The following is a 20,000-nucleotide window of genomic DNA, read 5'->3' on the forward strand; positions in this document are numbered from 1 at the left end:
GTAGTGGGTGTGTGAGTGAGTGTGATGGTGTGTAAGGGTGTGTGTGTGTGATAGTGTGTGTGTGTTTGTGTGAATGTGTATGAGTGTGAGAATGTGTGTGTATGAGTTTGTGTGTATGAGTGTGTGTAAGTGTGTGGTAGTGGGTGTGTGAATGAGTGTGTGGTAGTTGGTGTGTGTCTGTGTGTATGAGTGTGTAGTTGTGGGAGCGTGGGTGTGTAAGTGTGTGGTAGTAGGTGTGTGTGTGTGTGTGTGTGTGAGTGTGTGGTAGTGGGTGGGTGTATGAGTGTGTCTGTGTGATTGGTAGTGTCTGTGTGAGTGGTAGTGTGTGTGTATGAGTGTGTGGTTGTGGGAGGGTGGGTGTATGAGTGTGTGTGTGAGTGTGTGGTAATGGGTGTATGAGTATGGGTATGTGTGTGTGTATGAGTATGGGTGTGTGTGTGTGTGTGTGTGTGTGTGAGTGTGTGGTAGTGGGTGTATGAGTGTGTGTTGGAGTGTGTGGTAGTGGGTGGGTGTGTGGTAGTGGGTGGGTGTATGAGTGTGTGTGTTTGTGGTGGTGTGTGTGTGTGAGTGGTAGTGTGTGTGTGTGTGTGTGTGTGTGAGTGGTTGTGTGTGTGTGTGTGTGTGTGAGTGGTTGTGTGTGTGTGTGAGTGGTTGTGTGTGTATTAGTGTGTGGTTGTGGGAGGGTGGGTGTATGAGTGTGTGTGTGAGTGTGTGGTAGTGGGTGTATGGGTGTGTGTGTATGTGTGTGAGTTCTTTAGACCTTTTAATTAACTTCATAAAATGCTCTATTGTGGATGATTTCTTATATGTCAGTCCTACATGAACTTTTCTTTGCTCTGCCTTGTCCCTAAACACATTTGTTAAAATACAGAGTGCACTAATGTATCACTCCAAGTGCTTTAATATGTCTAATATGTGCAGAATATTTGTGCATTTGTGCTTTATTTCATTATTAATTTTGTTGAATTAGTATCTGAATGGAATGGGTGTAGGGGTGGAATATGGGAGTGTATGAATGCTCTAATCGTGCTGTGTGTGTGTCAGGAGCAGAACGATACCCTGCAGAAGCTCCAGGAGAAGCTGTCACGAGTGCAGAAGGAACAAGAGAGACGAGCAGAAGAACTGAGAGTGAAGACCTCAGAGCTGAAGACCAGAACAGACAGGGTGGAGGAACTGGAGAGAGAGATGGAGGTGGGGCCAGAACAGACAGGGTGGAGGAACTGGACAGAGAGGTGGAGGTGAGGACCAGAACAGACAGGGTGGAGGATCTGGGGAGAGGTGGAGGTGAGGACGAGAACAGACAGGGTGGAGGAACTGGACAGAGAGGTGGAGGTGAGGACCAGAACAGACAGGGTGGGGAGACTGGACTGAGAGGTGGAGGTGAGGACCAGAACAGACAGGGTGGGGGAACTGGACTGAGAGGTGGAGGTGAGGACCAGAACAGACAGGGTGGAGGAACTGGACAGAGAGGTGGAGGTGAGGACCAGAACAGACAGGGTGGGGAGACTGGACTGAGAGGTGGAGGTGAGGACCAGAACAGAGAGGGTGGAGGAACTGGACAGAGAGGTGGAGATGAGGACCAGAACAGACAGGGTGGGGAGACTGGACTGAGAGGTGGAGGTGAGGACCAGAACAGACAGGGTGGAGGAACTGGACTGAGAGGTGGAGGTGAGGACCAGAACAGACAGGGTGGGGGAACTGGACTGAGAGGTGGAGGTGAGGACCAGAACAGACAGGGTGGGGGAACTGGACTGAGAGGTGGAGGTGAGGACCAGAACAGACAGGGTGGAGGAACTGGATAGAGAGGTGGAGGTGAAGACCAGAACACACGGGGTGGAGGAACTGGACACAGAGGTGGAGGTGAGGACCAGAACAGACAGGATGGAGGAACTGGACAAAGAGGTGGAGGTGAGGGCGTGAGAGAGGATTGAGGGAAAGATGACAATAAGAAAGATGAAAACCTCTCATTGGAATGTGGTTGGAGACGCAGCTTTCCCACGTCCTCTTCATTATGTGGTGTTTCTCTTCATGCTGTGTGTGTGTGTGTGTGTGTGTGTGTGTGTGTGTGTGTGTGTGTGTGTATGTATGTGTGTGTGTAGCTGCAGGACTTGGTGAAATTTGTGGAGATGCTGAACAAAGAGAAGATGATCACTGATCAGAGAAGAAACATCCAGGTAAGAGTGTGAGTGTGTGTGTATGTGTGTGTGTATGTCTGTGTGTATGTGTATGTGTGTGTGTGTGTGTGTGTGTGTGTGTGTGTGTGTGTGTGTGTGTGTGTGTGTGTGTGTGTGTGTGTGTGAGTGTGTGTGACACCAAAGCACAAATACATACTCTCACACAGGAGCATGAGAGGGACCAGCAGGTACACACACACACACACACACACACACACACACACACACACACACACACATACACACACACCAAAACACAAATACATACTCTCACATAGGAGCATGAGAGGGACCAGCAGGTACACACAGACACATACATACACACACACACACACACACACACACACGCACACACACACACACACACATACACACACACACCAAAGCACAAATACATACTCTCACACAGGAGCACGAGAGGGACCAGCAGGTACACACACACACACACACACACACACACACACACACACACACACACACACACACACACTGTAGAATTACAGGGATCAATACTGGTGATAGAAGTGTGAAACATCGTTGTCTGAGCTTACACGAATGTGCAATAAACATGTAGCACCTTTCATACTTCTAAAATGCAGCTGAAAGTGTTTTACAGTAAAACCACAGTGTTATATCTGCTGTATAACTGTAGTGTAGTAAAGGGTTAATCCATTATGGAGTGTTGGGGGTATGTGTGGTGGTGTTATATCTGCTGTATAACTGTAGTGTAGTAAAGGGTTAATCCATTATGGAGTGGGGGGGGGGGGTATGCGTGGTGGTGTTATATCTGCTGTATAACTATAGTGTAGTAAAGGGTTAACCCTTTACTACACTACAGTTATACAGCAGATATAACACCACCACACATACCCCCCACACTCCATAATGGATTAACCCTTTACTACATTACAGTTATACAGCAGATATAACACCACCACGCATACCCCCCCCCCACTCCATAATGGATTAACACTTTATTACACTACAGTTATACAGCAAATATAACACCACCACGCATACCCCCCCCCCCCACTCCATAATGGATTAACCTTTACTACACTACAGTTATACAGCAGATATAACACCACCACACATACCCCCCACACTCCATAATGGATTAACCCTTTACTACGTTACAGTTATACAGCAGATATAACACCAGCACGCATACCCCCCCCCACTCCATAATGGATTAACACTTTACTACACTACAGTTATACAGCAAATATAACACCACCACGCATACCCCCCCCCACTCCATAATGGATTAACCTTTACTACACTACAGTTATACAGCAGATATAACACCACCACACATACCCCCACCCCACACTCCATAATGGATTAACCCTTTACTACACTACAGTTATACAGCAGATATAACACCACCACACATACCCCCAACACTCCATAATGGATTAACCCTTTTACTAATGGATTAATCCATTATGGAGTGTGGGGGGTATGTGTGGTGGTGTTATATCTGCTGTATAACTGTAGTGTAGTAAAGGGTTAATCCATTATGGAGTGTGGGGTGGGGGTATGTGTGGTGGTGTTATATCTGCTGTATAACTGTAGCATAGTAAAGGGTTAATCCATTATGGAGTGTTGGGGGTATGTGTGGTGGTGTTATACCTATTAAATATCAATTTGCATATATTGAATAATATATGGTTTGAACACAATAGTGGAAACTTGGAAAAGTATTATGAAAAAAAAAACACAGACTTGATGATGACAACACAGACTTGATGATGCTTCCCTCAGAACGCTGTTCTGTGAAGCTATGGGTATTGCCAACAGCCACCTGTTAACTGTGAATGGAATTAACAATCCTAACTCACTTGAACCATCTCCTTTTGATGAAGTCTAACATCCTCCCAAGAAACCAGTGGCAGCTAGGATGAGTGTTTGAGACTACAGAAGAGGGTGATGGTCTAGATCTTCGAGTTAGGGTACAGCTGGGGGACTGTAAGCCAACAACAAAACAAAATCCGCCCTTCAAACCTTCCATAGTTGAACGGCCCATCCAGAAGTTAGTCCATCTCCTCGAGCATGAATGATACGTTGCCTGCACTGAGGGAAACTTGCATCAAACATGTTTATTCTTGCCATGTAAACAATGTCTCAAGTATGTACTACAAACTTGCATAATTTGAGTAATACGAGTGTGATCATTTATTGTGATTTAGAAATCATGTATGGTTCATGAATCTTTAGCTCGTGTTCATTCATCATAACATGGTTTGGTGGGAGTGTAAATGACCATTCACTCGGTATACTTATTTTGCGACTGCACCTTTAAGAATGAGAGCACATGTGGCGCCCCAGCAGCGCGCGGAAATTAGTAGCTGCGCTTTCATTCCTTTGTGTCCGTGAAACCTTTTCTTTATATTCCATTTAGAGCGGACATTCAAGCTCAAGGTTGTAACCCATTTTGTGTTTGCCTTTGTGAATTTTGTGAACACCCTTTCTTTACTGAGAGGTCTACTGACAAGTTACCTTGCCATTTTTAGAAAAGGGTTAAACAATAACCAAAAGGATTTTTACACAACGCTTCGAGAAATACTGCACCCCTTGGCACGCAGAGTGAGTTATGAAATACCAAGGGCTGCTACAGTTTTACTGCTAGTGAACACACTGACTTCAAAACCTACAAACTAGGTATTGAAAAGAAACTAGCTCAGGAAACAAGTGCGTAAAGATATTTAATCCGTGATTTAATAAATTTGTGTTAATCCCTACACACTGCTCCTCTGCACCAGGGTTTAAACTAGACTGTTTACTGTATAATACAGTACTGTAGTACTATATAAAACATGTGCGATAGTAACCCATCTGTCCCATTACGGGCGATCGTTTGATCTACTGTATAGCTGCATATCTTTGTGTAGTTTTACAGCAGCACAGTTCTAGCCTGTATTTAAATACAGCCTGTTAACTGTATTTATTGTATTGACTATTCGCTCTGACGCTGTTTGCATGGTGCATGGTTAATGCAGACCCGCGTGCTGGACAATCTCTAGTACGTAGAATCGTATTTGTATTTGCAGCGATCGTATTTGTATATACCCCAAAACTGGAAAATGTGTAAATTTACCAGCGGTAGAAAGGTAGTGTGCTGCATTATCTCAAACGAGAAAAACCAGAACATGATCTGATTTGAGCTGTGCCTCCTCTGTCGCAGTAGTTCAGTACCACTGCCTCCTCTGTCGCAGTACTTCAACAGCCCCGCCTCCTCTGTCGCAATAGTTCAACAGCCCCGCCTCCTCTGTCGCAGTAGTTCAGTAGCCCCGCCTCCTCTGTCGCAGACACTATACAACACACACACACTATACAACTTACATACACACACAAACACACTATACAACATACACACACACACACACACTATACAACATACATACACACACACTATACAACATATACTATACAACATACATACACACACACACTATACAACACACACACTATACAACATACATACACACACACTATACAACATACATACACACACACACTATACAACATACATACACACAGACACACACACTATACAACATACATACACACAGACACACACACTATACAACATATACTATACAACATACATACACACACACACACACACACTATACAACATACATATACACACACAATATACAACATACATGCACACACAATTGTTTACAGTTTTTCATCTGTAGACTTGATTTTTGAGCGTTATTGATTGGTCTGTTAGTTTGTCATTGACGAGCTAATCAGATTGTGTGGGGAAGGGGAGCAAAGTTTGCAGCGATCTATAACATGAAAGACGTTGTGGAAGTCAGAACTGTGGCGTTGCGGAGTCGGACGGTCAGAGACAGAGTATCACGTTCAGGAGTGTCCCGGGCTGAGGGCGGTCACTGCACAGGCCGGGCGCTAGGGGGCGCTGAGCTGGGTAGCGTAATGGCTGGCTAGGCCGGGTGGAGAACAACGGAAGAGACGCGAAGATCTGGACCGAGGCTTGCGATTAAGGAGAGTCTCCTTTCCTCCGTGCACTGCGCGCCCTTCACTGGATCCCCCACTCCTCTGCATGCGGAACGGAGCGAGCTGCTCCGTGAGGAGGGAAGCGGACGTTTTAGATTTCCGCAGCGTAGGACATGCCTACATATCTAGGAGAGTATGTCTCATTTTGGGAGATGTGCTCTCTCACTCTCTTTTTGTGCATGTGTGCATGCCTAGGGCTGTGTTTTCCCTGAGTTCTCAGGCGTGCCTCTACACTAAAGAATACATGCGGTTTAAGCAGTAAAGAGTTAATTGGTGAAAAGTTATAATCTCTGTTCCTTTTCATTTCATTGTATGGGACAGTTTGCTGGATTTCTGTCTAATATTATCAGGGGAGAGTTTTACTAGTGTGAGAGAAACGATATAATTAGATAGTAGGCCTAATCACTAGCGTACAATAGTAGAACCACATTGTCCCGAGTAGACAGGAGAGCCTAACCCCCAGGCATCGTAAATAGTCACGCAAATGGAAAACTCACCTTACCTACAAGGAATTAGTTATGAGATAGGGGGTGTTACGTGTGTGTCTAAAAAAAATAAATAAATAAATAAAAATAATAATAAAAAAAAAATAATAAAAAAAAAATTATATATATATATATATATATATATATATATATATATATATATATATATATATATATATAGTGTGTGTGTATGTCTTCAGTTTTGTATACTGGTGGTTGGGAGTGGCTTCCTGCTTGGCAGCTGGTCTAAACGTGGCTGCCCAATCGCTCCCTCTAGTGGTGAGAGTGTGAACTGATGGATGAAGCTCTTACCTCAATCTCAAGCACATTCCAAGTTTAAAGTGAAAACATTTCACATACAGATACTTATATATGTATAAGTGGATACTTATATACCTACTGGTGTATACATGCTTACAGACTCATGTAAGTTTATGTTAATTGGCTCAGCTGGTGTCTACATGTGTACAGAAAAATCCATATGTAGATTTATGTTAATTAGCTAGGCGTGTTTATATAGTTAAACTCGTCAGTAGGCTTAATTAGCTCGTCTGGTGTCCGTGTGCTTATAGACACAGAAGTTAAGGACGTCACACTCATGTAGGTCTGTCATGGTGACCACTGTGTGTTTAACCAGAATGGAACATTATGAAGAATCTCTGAACTCCACAAAGCGTCATCCCAGTGAAAACTAGAGATCCCCCCCACCACACACACACACACACACACACACACACACACACACACACACACATCCTAATCCCTAAACACCACACACACACACACACACACACATCCGAATGACTAAACACCACAAAAACACATCCTAATGACTAAACACCCCCTCCCCACACACATACACACATCCCAATTACTAAACACCACACACACACACACATCCTAATGGCTAAACACAACATACATGCACACCCTAATCCTGAGTACAGAACACATTGTGGCCCATCTGATGGTTCCACAGTTTTGCTCTGTCCAAGTTCCCAACGCACCAGGTTAGACTGAAAACGTGGACCCGTGGTTTACTATTACACAACTGGATGTTCTGGGATTTATGACTGGATGTAAGTACTGAAATATTAAGTACCCTCAGGGTGATCAATTTACTGTTTGCTCCTCTAAATTGTACTTCTGTCACAGGTGCTTCCTATGGTGGCCTGGAGAGTCAAATCACAACACCATTTACACAGTAAACAAAAGTCAAGAATATGAAAAAAATTACAAAATGAAGTTTTGTGAAAACTAGATTTGTGGAAACAACCAAAGTCTCACAGTACTGACACATTAGGTGGCATCACGTCAGCATTAATCCACAAAAAGAAATGTCAGATCACTTACAAAGGAAGTGCCACTAGGGGGCACTTTAGGAGTACAGATTATACACTCAAAGGGCTCTTTATTAGGTACACCCATTGAACTGTTTGTTAATGCAGATATGAGTATGAGAGCATGTTACAGTATGAACACAAGAGAAAAGAGGAGAGAGACCCAAACAACACAGTGTGGTCGCCATGGGAACCGCCATGGTGGAGGGAATCCTTTTATCCTTGTGCTGTAAAGAGGGAAACACAATTGGAAGATCAGCAAGAATGAAAGAGTTTATATCTGCCCAAATACAGTATCTATACCAGAATGAAAGAGTTTCTATCTGCCCAAATACAGTATCTACACCAGTATGAAAGTTTATATCTGCCCAAATAGTGTCTACACCAGTACAAAAGAGTTTCTATCTGCCCAAATACAGTATCTAAACCAGTATGAAAGAGTTTATATCTGTCCAAATACAGTATCTGCACCAGTATGAAAGAGTTTATATCTGCCCAAATACAGTATCTACATCAGTATGAAAGTTTCTATCTGCCCAAATACAGTATCTACACCAGTATGAAAGTTTCTATCTGCCCAAATACAGTATCTACACCAGCATGAAAGAGTTTCTATCTGCCCAAATACATTATCTACACCAGTACGAAAGAGTTTATATCTGCCCAAATAGTGTCTACACCAGTACAAAAGAGTTTCTATCTGCCCAAATAGTGTCTACACCAGTACAAAAGAGTTTCTATCTGCCCAAATACAGTATCTACACCAGTATGAAAGAGTTTATATCTGCCCAAATAGTGTCTACACCAGTACAAAAGAGTATCTATCGGCCCAAATACAGTATCTACACCAGTACGAAAGAGTTTATATCTGCCCAAAAACAGTATCTACACCAGTATGAAAGTGTTTATATCTGCCCAAATAGTGTCTATACCAGTATGAAAGAGTGTCTATCTGCCCAAATACAGTATCTACACCAGTATGAAAGAGCTTATATCTGCCCAAATAGTGTCTACACCAGTACAAAAGAGTTTCTATCTGCCCAAATAGTGTCTATACCAGTATGAAAGAGTGTCTATCTGCCCAAATACAGTATCTACACCAGTATGAAAGAGCTTATATCTGCCCAAATAGTGTCTACACCAGTACAAAAGAGTTTCTATCTGCCCAAATACAGTATCTACACCAGTACGAAAGAGTTTATATCTGTCCAAATAGAATGTCAGTAACAACAGTATAAATGATTCTCCTTATAAAAGGCTACTCATGACCTCACTTGTACAGAGACCATTTAAAACACAGGCATGTTAGTGACAAACATCTACAACAACAGGTGAGCAAAAATGAAAGTTGGTACATAACAGGGAAGTAATTACACATATTCTGGGTATAAGAACACTTTTAATTTCTCCATAAATCAATTTAACCGGTTTCAGCTTGTAGTTGGATCTACTGATGTACAAGTACATACTTGAGATCATCGATGAGAACCACCTCTGGACACAGACCGTAACGGAACCAGAGGATGGGTCAGTACTGTTTATGTCTGCTTACTTAGGACACAGACACCAACGAAAACAGAACCTCTGGTGTCATTAGTGACGTAGTACCAGCATCACTCTGGTGTCATTAGTGACGTAGTACCCACATCACTCTGGTGTCATTAGTGACGTAGTGCCAGCATTACTCTGGTGTCATTAGTGATGTAATACCAGCATCACTCTGGTGTCATTAGTGATGTAATACCAGCATCACTCTGTGGAGGCGCTATATCACGCTCAGCACAATGTAGCCAGAATGGAATTGCCAAAGAAGAGTGTGCATCAGTCTAGTTGTTAGGCAACTACACACACAGGACCAGATATCAAAGTAAAATTAGATGGCTGTGAACAAAAACAGGCAAATCTCATTTACATATACAAGCACATTTACTTCAATAAGTTTAGATTTAATTTGACCTCTTCCCAACTATTTTAACTAACAGATATGTCGTGTAGAGTGCTGTTCAAAACTGAATGTGAGATTTGTGAAGAGGATGGATCACTACTGCTTATGTCTTACTTATTATAAAAGTAAAGAAATATAACATACCAGCGACAGTGATCTCTGCCTCCATCTTGGGATACTGTTTGACTCTGCAGACAAAGGTTCCACTGCCTTGTGCAGTGACGTGGCGTCTAACAGTGTAGACCTCATCGTCTCTGTGTGATTCTTTATCTCCTGCAGGCAGTTGTGCTCCTCCACTGAACCACTGCAGCTCAGGTTCAGACCTCCAGCCTTTAATTTCACACAGTAGTCTGAGCCCTCCTGAGCCATCTGTGCCCTCTATAATGATCTTTGGGTTTGTTCCGATACCTGTGGATTAAGAGATTAAGGCATGGTACAGATTAACTGGTTTAAAGAACTGTCATCAGAAATATCACCATGCTGTACAATCACATTTACTTAATATACCATTAAATGCCATTACACTCCACTCCGCCACACATCACAGATGCCTCACCACACACACTCCACTCCACCACACTTCACAGATACTCCACCACACCCCAAACACAAACAATATAACATGAACAATAAATGCTACAACATGAACATTACATGGTATAACACGAACACAAATGGCATGTGAAGACTCACAGAGAAGAAGACAGGTCACTGTCATGTCTTGTGGTAAGAAAATGGGCTGTTATGTAAATGCTCCCATGCTGATAAACAAGCTCCTTCTCAGAACCAACAGTGTCTTTCAGCGTGGAGCAGCACCTTACCAACGATGTTGATGTGTGACTTCATCCTGGGATGCTGCTTCACTCTACAGTAGAAGACGGTGTCACTGCTGCACACGGTGATTCGGTGACTCCCAGTGAACCCCTCGCTGTCGTGGTGAGACTGTGTACATCCAGCAGGCAACTCTGCTTCCTCACTGTCCAGCCACTGCAGCTCAGGCTCAGACGTCCAGCCTCCCGTTTCACACACTAACTGGATCCCCCCTGAGGCATCAGTGCCCACCACAGAGACCACTGGGCTTGTTCCAATGCCTGAGGATTGCAAGGTCAAAGCATGAGATGGAGTGACTAGTTTAAAGTGAGGAACATCTCCAAAATGTATAACGATGAATGCTTAATACACAAGGAATATGTCCAAAACATTTCAAAGTGGATGATAAGAAATGAGATCATCATTGTAGGAGAACGTTGTCAGCCATGTTTTTCGTGATGCTGTCAGTACATGTACTGACTCCACAAAGTTGAGTTGAGTATCTTTGCTCCAGTCGTATTATTCCTATCAAAATGTAGTTTTAGTACACATGTACTGATGTATAATAGTGATAACATGGGTCTGTTATTTCTGGCCTTCAAGAAGTGCACTGCAATCCTTTCCCCACCATCATGACACTTGCAAAGTGAAGTTACATGATAAGGCCTTATTTTTCAGGAGGACACCAGATCAGGAGGACACCAGATCAGAAGGACCAGAGATCAGAAGGACCAGAGATCAGGAGGACAATAGATCAGGAGTACCAGAGATCAGGAGTACCAGAGATTAGGAGGACCAGAGATTAGGAGGACCAGAGATTAGGAGGACCAGAGATCAGGAGGACACCAGATCAGGAGGACCAGAGATCACGAGGACCAGTGATTGGTTCTCTGTACTGTTCCCGGTCTAGAAAACAGCTTTCTCACGCCACCAAATGAACCGAAATTGAGAGCATGTGGTCTTGGGTCCAGAAAAAACACAGCCCCTTGAGTTTCACACCTGCCAAAATGGACTGAACTAAAGAAACATTTAATAAGTCTACTCCAAACAAGGTAGGTGTGAAAGCACCCAAATGTGATCAAACCCATATCCACTTATGACGTCAGAGGTTCAGTACATTCTTGATAACAACTTGGCCAAACCGAGCTACAGTCCACGGAGTTCACCCTACCGTTTTCTTCTCAAACCTGACAACATCATTTTCGCATTGATTATTGCAAGTTAACTCTTCTTGTTCTAGAGTTGTAGAGAGAATGGGAACAGGGGCGCATCACATAGTGCCCCCTGGGTAATGTAGTTCGTGCAGGCTTATTATAGAAAAGCCTACAAGGAGCTTGTGAGAAGTTCAGTTACATGAGAAAAAGTCACATTACACCAAAGAGTAAAAGTTTTGGTACTGCGTCCCGGTGAGTATCAGTCCACTTTGAGCACCAATATACATACAATATTTATTTTATATATATATATATATATATATATATATATATATATATATATATATATATATACATGTATTTTATATGTATATATATATATATAATACATAATAGCTGTACATATACATATGATTTTTGAGTAGTGTAAAATGATTTTCAGTAGTGTAAATTACCAGTAATGTCGATCTTTTCCTCCATCACATGCTGCCCCTGTTTCACTCTGCAGATGTAGGTTTTGGTGCTGTTGCTGTTTGCAGTGAGGTGGAGTCTCACATTAAAGCCTCTGTCATCTCTATGGGACTCTTTTACTCCAGCAGGCACTTCTGCTCCTTCACTGTCCAGCCACTGGAGTTCAGGTACAGGCCACCAGCCCTTAGAGTCACACTGGAGAAAAACCTCACCTGAGTCAGTGCCCAGTACAGTGATCTCTGGGGCTCCTCCAATACCTGTGGATTGAAAAAACCAAAGCTTGAAATGGCATTGTCCTGTTTCTGCTTACATAAACACATATTAAAACAGGGCTGTTATTTTAATATTTGAAATTCAATGACATTCACCTTCAACTTTAAGCAGAACACTGACATGATCTTTGTGATGGGCAGAATCAACTTGACATGTGTACTGTCCTCCATCAGACACTTTAACGTTCTTCAGTAGCAGTGAGGTGTTGCCATACTGTAGCTCCTCTTTGAACAGAGCTGTTCTCCCTCTGTATGAAGGATCCTGATCTTCATTCTTGTCTATTTTATCCATATAGTGATGCACTACTGCGCTATTCAGGTCTGTTCTGCTCCACTTCACTTCCATGTCCACAGCACTCACATGGGATTGTTCAGAGGCTTTGGGTTTGATGGAACACGGCAAAATGATGTCAGAACCAGGAGCAGCAACAACAGGCACATCTGGACCCTCCATGTTAAACTCCTGACCTCCTGTAATGAGAAACATCACCATGCTGGATGTGCACATTCAAACAAAACAAATAAAACAGGAGTTGATATTTTACTGCAACACTCCAGAATCCTCCAGGGTGATGCAGAGACCACATCCATTTTTAAGGATCCTCCACTAATCTCCCTCAGACGCAACAAAAACATCAAAGACGCTCGTCAGGAGTGAGAAAAATTACCATTCAAATAATAGCTGTGGCATTGCAACAGCTCTAGATGTCCTTCATGTAAATGTGTTAACACAGCCAGGCCAATACCAGGCACAAAAGGCTAAGGTGTCATCACCAGTTCCTCCTCATGCATCACTCCAGGAGATGTCAACTGTGTTACTTTAAGAGATGTAGTCAGTTTTACACTGGGAAAGCCAAGAAAAGGCTTGCTGACCATTTGATCATCAGAATTAAGGATTAGAGGATTTGTCATTTGCAGTGGTAGGACGTTTTAGTGCTAATGGACACTGCATTAATGACATACCGGTTTTCACGGTCAGTTGTTGCTATGGCAGCAGTGAAGTTAAGAAAGAACAAAGAACTGATCTACTCTCTCAGAACTTTAGAACCCCACGGAGAGAATGTGATTTCAACATCTGCTTTTTCTGTGTGAAGCTTAATGGCCTGGCGTAGGACCTAGCACAGGACACGTCTTACCCCGTGCACAATCACATCTCTAACAATATTCTGTGTGAAGCTTAATGGCCTGGCGTAGGACCTAGCACAGGACACGTCTTACCCTGTGCACAATCACATCTCTAACAATATTCTGTGTGAAGCTTAATGGACTGGCGTAGGACCTAGCACAGGACACGTCTTACCCCGTGCACAATCACATCTCTAACAATATTCTGTGTGAAGCTTAATGGCCTGGCGTAGGACCTAGCACAGGACACATCTTACCCTGTGCACAATCACATCTCTAACAATATTCTGTGTGAAGCTTAATGGCCTGGCGTAGGACCTAGCACAGGACACGTCTTACCCTGTGCACAATCACATCTCTAACAATATTCTGTGTGAAGCTTAATGGCCTGGCGTAGGACCTAGCACACGACACGTCTTACCCTGTGCACAATCACAGGACACATCTTACCCTGTGCACAAGCACGTGTAGGTTTATGGGCTCATAAGGCACAAGGGACTCACGAGGGCTACGACTCACAGAAGAACCTGTCAAATAACGTCCACGTACAAACCTCCAGTTCACCAGTCCACCCTTATTACTAGGACTCGTGACATGACGAAAGTGTTTGTGATTATGTGCATAGTAGATAACTATGCACTGCAGAGCCTCCTGATGGTGAGTTTGCCTTAACATCATACGGTCATTACGTGTATGTGTGTAAACGTGTGTGCTGATGTCTTCAACTTTCCCTCACCTCTGTACCAGTGTGTGGTTGTGAGGGCTAGTGAGGTAGTTTTCTTTGACTGGACCTAAATGATGGAGTCAGAGTTTCTCCTGTATGTGTCAGGATTGATAATCAAAAACCCTTAATTTTGTAAAGATTGAGCTTTTGGCCTGTAGATAATTATCTGTATTTTTAAAAATAATTATCTGTTTTTTAAAGCGGTCAAAATACTGCACAGGCAAGGCATTTTTTCACATAAATTGTAATGGAAAAATTATTAAGTTCAGGGAACCGAATAACATGGCAGCCATTTCGTACTTGTAGTATGCATATAATATTAATGATGTGAGTTTTAAGGGTTTTAAATGTCTGTATGCTGTATCGCCCTCTAAAGCTCAATTTGGACCAAACTTGGCAAAAACTCACATGAACCTCAATCTAAGAAAGGATTTGAAATGATAACTTACATGGTTTATGAGTTATAGCAATGTAGGTCATATATAGCAAGGCCACAATGAATGATTGGACAAAGTGACTACCATGGAGAGCAAAATTTCAATCTTATTTTGATCATTATTTATCAAAGTGAATAGAGAGTGAGTAGATTATTGTAGTACCAATTCAGACATGATTGGATCAAATTCCTAGGTCTAGTTTGTAAATTCATGTTCCTAAGTGAAAATACGTAGGCGTTATACTTGATTTTCATGAACACTGCCACCTAGTGGCCAAATCATTTGAAACGTCACAGATTCACAGAGAGTCCTTACTTATGTATAGCCTTTAGGTTTCATCATGACTGGTCAATGATAAGCCTGTCATATGCCTGCTGGACTCTGATTGGCCAATGGAGGTCACAGTTTTCTACATATTGGTTAATGATTAATTGGCCCCGTGTAGTAAAGGTCACTCATGCAGCATGCCAAATTTGAGCTTGATCTGATGTCTGTATGTTGAGATGTACATTTCTAGCTTTTATAGCGCCCCCTACTGACATATTCAACAAAGTCAACAGACTACCTTAAAATCATGTGCCGCTAAATTCTGAAGTTTCATCACAATTGGATGAATCATTCATGAGTTACAGCCATTTATGCACAATATGTACTTATCTGGAAGGGTTCATTTGCATATGGAGGCCATATTGTTTTGAAATGTCAAAATGATTTCCATGTTATAGTGCCCCCTATTTTTGACCTCAAAATCACCAGCCTGATCAGCTATACATGAAGTTTCACCAAGATTGACTGATAGTATTGTTGAGTACCTAATTAAGTAAATTAAGCTCCACCTCTTAATTTGCTGTTGATTGACACATGACAGCCAGACTGTATGAAAATATCCAAATGTTTTTGATCATTATTTAGGATCATATTGTTCTGAATTGATTGACACCAGTTTTATGAAAACTGGCTGAAAACCATAGGGCTGGTTCAAAGAGGTGGGTGTGACCCAAACACAGAATGTCTGTTTTCAAAAACTGAGTGAGTGAAAGATGCGAAAGATTTGTCCGCTTGAGAGAAAAAAGAATTGTACATTTATGTTGCAGAAATTACAAGATATTGAAGAAAATGTAAAATGCTGTGCTACAGCGCCACCGTCAGGCCAGTGAAGGTCCCTTTCTTTGGCTGAGTCCTTTCACATTGCATGTTGAAACTCAGAAGCACCTTGCTTGTACAACTGATGAAGAACCTCCATTAAAAACATCTTGCTTCTCTGGAAACCTTGTGTACTTCACTACAATTATCAATATCCCTACAGCTCTCAGTATAGTTGACCTCAGTTACTCACCTGGAGACTTCTTAGGATATTTAGATATAAGATAGATATAATATTGTATACTGGTGTTGGAGATAGATTTGAATATTGTATATTGTTGTTGGTGATAGGTTTGTATATTGTATATTGTAGCTGGCAATAGCTTTTAATATTGTATATTGTTGTTGGTGATGGGCTTATATGTTGTATATTGCTGTTGGTGATAGGTTTGTATAGTGTATATTGTAGCTGGTGATAGGTTTGTATAGTGTATATTGTAGCTGGTGATAGGTTTGAATATTGTGTATTGTTGTTGGTGATAGGTTTGAATATTGTATATTGCAGCTGGTGATAGGTTTGTATGTTGTATATTGTTGGTGATAGGTTTGTATATTGTATATTGTAGCTAGTGATAGGCTTGTATATTGTATATTGTAACTGCTGATAGGTTTGTATATTGCAGCCGGTGATAGGATTTTCTGTAATGTTGTTTCTTGGTGTTTACTGTACCTGAGAGAGACCAGTGGAGGAAAAGAATCACCCAAACACACTTCATCTCTGAAAGAGAACAAGGTCCTGTATTAGTTTACTAAGCATGACTGCTTACAAATAATTTACATGAAAACTCCTTCATAGTTAAAATTGGAACATGCCTTAAATGCCTTAGATTCATGTTTCCAATTACCTAAAGTATTTCAGTTTTGTCCTACAAAAAATAAACAAATATTGTAAAATATTTCTAATGAGAAAATTTTGAATTAGTTTTTTTTTTAATTGATGGAACAGCCTAAAATGAATATGACATAAACGTACATATTTATGAACATGATATATTCACTTATGAATATAACATTCTCACTGAACAATATAAATGACATATAAAGACTTCAAATAACTTAATGGAACACAACTTTAAATCTCACAAAAGTTTTAATCAGCATTCAGCACAGTGCACTCAACACCCGGCAGGAAACACAAACCTCACACACACACACACACACACACACACACACACACACACACACGCACACACACACAAACACTCTCACACACACACACACACACACACACACACACAAACACTCTCACACACACACACACACACACACACAAACACTCTCACACACACACACACACACACACACACACACAAACACTCTCTTCAGGCAGCCAAGTGCTATTACACACTTATTCTCCAATAACCAGGCCATTCTTAATGTTAGTGCCATTACACACTTATTCTCCAATAACCAGGCCATTCGTAATGTTGGTGCCATTACACACTTATTCTCCAATAACCAGCCCATTCTTAAAGTTAGTGCCATTACACACTTATTCTCTCATATCTTTGTTATTCTCTAATACCCAGGGCATTCTTAAACATGTTAGTGCTATTATACACTTATTCTCCAATAACCAGGCCATTCTTAAACATATTAGTGCTATTATACACTGTTATTTTCTCATATCTTTGTTATTCTCTAATACCCAGGCCATTCTTTAACATGTTAGTGCTATTACACACTTATTCTCTAATAATAAGGCCATTCTTAATGTTAGTGCTATTATACACTTATTCTCCAATAACCAGGCCATTCTTAATGTTAGTGCTATTACACACTTATTCTCTAATAATAAGGCCTTTCTTAATGTTAGTGCTATTATACACTTATTCTCCAATAACCTGGCCATTCTTAATGTTAGTGCTATGACACACTTATTCTCTAATAATAAGGCCATTCTTAATGTTAGTGCTATTACACACTTATTCTCTAATAATAGGGCCATTCTTAATGTTAGTGCTATTATACACTTATTCTCTCATATCTTTGTTATTCTCTAATAACCAGGCCATTTTTGCGTGAATGTCTCGAGCGCTGAGGCAACTTTCCTGCGTCGTTATAGAAAATAACATCAGTATTTTCTTTAAAAGTCAAACGAGCCATGATTTTTACACTGCACACATTTCTTTCCTAAAAACTATGAATCTGAGGGAGTATTGAGCTTTCGTGTTTTTACAGCTAGATTTGTTCATCGCCGTTGCGTAATCTCTTTTTCGCCTTAGATTCTGGGTCCAGTTTCTAACAGCAACGTTAAAATAATCTCACTCCTACACTGCTTTAGCTATCATCGAGTCATCGAGTTGGCGACATTATTACCTTTTAGACATGAAAAGTAAGAGTAATATAGAATGTGATCTCACCGCTTTCTCAAGGCTCGAGATGGGCGCCTGATACTGATTTCTCCGGAGTGGGATTACGAACGCCCATGTCACGTGACTATGGCGAAATTAATCCCGCCAGCACCCAGCTCTGTGCACACTCACAAACCCATCAAAACCAGTGGCGTGTCACATACGATGAGTGTCCACTGCAGTGCAATTACAACTCCTTTAGAAACGTATTTAATCAAAATCCCAGGATACTACATTGTTAGGTCTTTATATTGCTTGGGGGGACTGAAATCTTAAAACTAAGACATACACACACACACACACACACACACACACACACATACACACACACACACACACACACACACACACACACAGGGTTTTACACAACACGCGCTCGTCCTCGAGCTGCCACGCGCAGGCGAACACGTGGCGATGAACGCGCTCTGAAGAGTTCGCGCGCCATAGAGGCTAACAAGGACCACTTAGTGGGCATGAAGACAGTTCAGATGTCACACAAACACGAACAAACGTCTTCACAGTCGTTTGGGGAAAATGTGTCACTGGCACACTTATATTCAATCTTGATTATAATAATGAAACACAAGCCTCGTACCACAACTCATAGGCGTTCTTACCCATGCATTTACCTGCGCAACCGGCCGAGGGAAGTTCATTATTGATTCTAGTCGTTTCAAATCTGTTTTGTAAGTCTACATTGTGTTCTCCCACTGTGATAGCGGAGCATAACCCACCTGTTCGTATAACAGCGTCCTGCGCTTTGGGTTTATGTTTTAGTGTTTGTTTGATTTAAAAAGCAAATATATATAAACGTACAAATCACAGATCCTGTAAATGCTCATTTATTCTATCTGGTCCACGCCGTTCCATCTTTTCACACAGAGATGGCAAAATGTAACATGGTGTGTCTTTAGTTTTGCTATTTTGTTGTTGGTGTTTTTTTATTCAAGTGGTTACAAGCATTCCTCAGTCAGTGCTAAGTTCTTTAAAAACACTCAACTTGACACAACACACATCCGAATGAGCTAACCTACCAACACTTTATACAAAGCCCTTTCCTGTGCCGTATAAACGGTGCTTCTTGCACACGGTATTTCCATGCATGGTTTGTGCGATGAACAACTGTTAGTGTGAAACAGCTGACAAACTGACAAAAGTATAAGTTGTTTTGACCAGTAAGTCAGAGTCGATCAAGAACAGTGTCTGCACGACTACATTTGCGTTTAGTGTTTCATAAAATGTGCGTTTCTGTGTATTTTGTGTGAGCGAAATGAGAAGTGAAATTATGTCACGTGTACTCGCATGATCGTTTTTACAGTTCCTGGCGCGCGCACGCAGAGCACTGCAGCCCTTCCAATGACGGGATTTCACCATCGGTCGCGCGCTCAGAGCAAATCTCTACCTCGTGCAGGTGGAAGGTCTCTGACCACCATCCCAGACGTCCCTCAGGTGAGATACTCGAGGGCTGTGAACTGCGATGATGCGAACACAGACGAATGGCGTGCACCAGGATCTGCGATTTACACGCTTAGTAATG

The 20,000-nt window shown here is 41.8% G+C and overlaps 1 protein-coding gene and 1 long non-coding RNA gene across 2 annotated transcripts; both read right to left on the bottom strand.

Moving 5' to 3' along the window:
• Nucleotides 1-7,929: 7,929 nt before the first annotated feature.
• Nucleotides 7,930-10,376, bottom strand: LOC118240551. Its single transcript, XR_004775483.1, has 2 exons — nt 10,118-10,376; nt 7,930-8,255 (listed from the first exon to the last, which is right to left on the bottom strand). It is a non-coding gene; the product is annotated as an uncharacterized LOC118240551 (long non-coding RNA).
• A 362-nt stretch (nt 10,377-10,738) lies between these two features.
• On the bottom strand, nt 10,739-18,539 carry LOC118240550 (butyrophilin subfamily 1 member A1-like). Its single transcript, XM_035521261.1, has 5 exons — nt 18,473-18,539; nt 16,780-16,827; nt 12,777-13,151; nt 12,393-12,665; nt 10,739-11,064 (listed from the first exon to the last, which is right to left on the bottom strand). Exons 2-5 carry the CDS (start codon nt 16,823-16,825, stop codon nt 10,754-10,756), a joined length of 1,005 nt encoding a protein of 334 aa, XP_035377154.1. The 5' UTR covers nt 16,826-16,827; nt 18,473-18,539; the 3' UTR covers nt 10,739-10,753.
• Between the last annotated feature and the right edge of the window lie 1,461 nt (nt 18,540-20,000).

This window comes from Electrophorus electricus, chromosome 22, assembly GCF_013358815.1.
Source record: "Electrophorus electricus isolate fEleEle1 chromosome 22, fEleEle1.pri, whole genome shotgun sequence".
Taxonomy (NCBI): domain Eukaryota; kingdom Metazoa; phylum Chordata; class Actinopteri; order Gymnotiformes; family Gymnotidae; genus Electrophorus; species Electrophorus electricus.

What these genes read in the sequence shown, in the direction of transcription:
- LOC118240550 (XM_035521261.1), bottom strand. Translation starts at nt 16,825, where the DNA reads ATGAAGTGTGTTTGGGTGATTCTTTTCCTCCACTGGTCTCTCTCAG. An exon ending in CCTCCACTGGTCTCTCTCAG is followed by an intron (nt 13,152 to 16,779) that starts GTACAGTAAACA and finishes TTCTCATTACAG; the next exon opens with GAGGTCAGGAGTTTAACATG. An exon ending in TGTTCTGCTTAAAGTTGAAG is followed by an intron (nt 12,666 to 12,776) that starts GTGAATGTCATT and finishes TTCAATCCACAG; the next exon opens with GTATTGGAGGAGCCCCAGAG.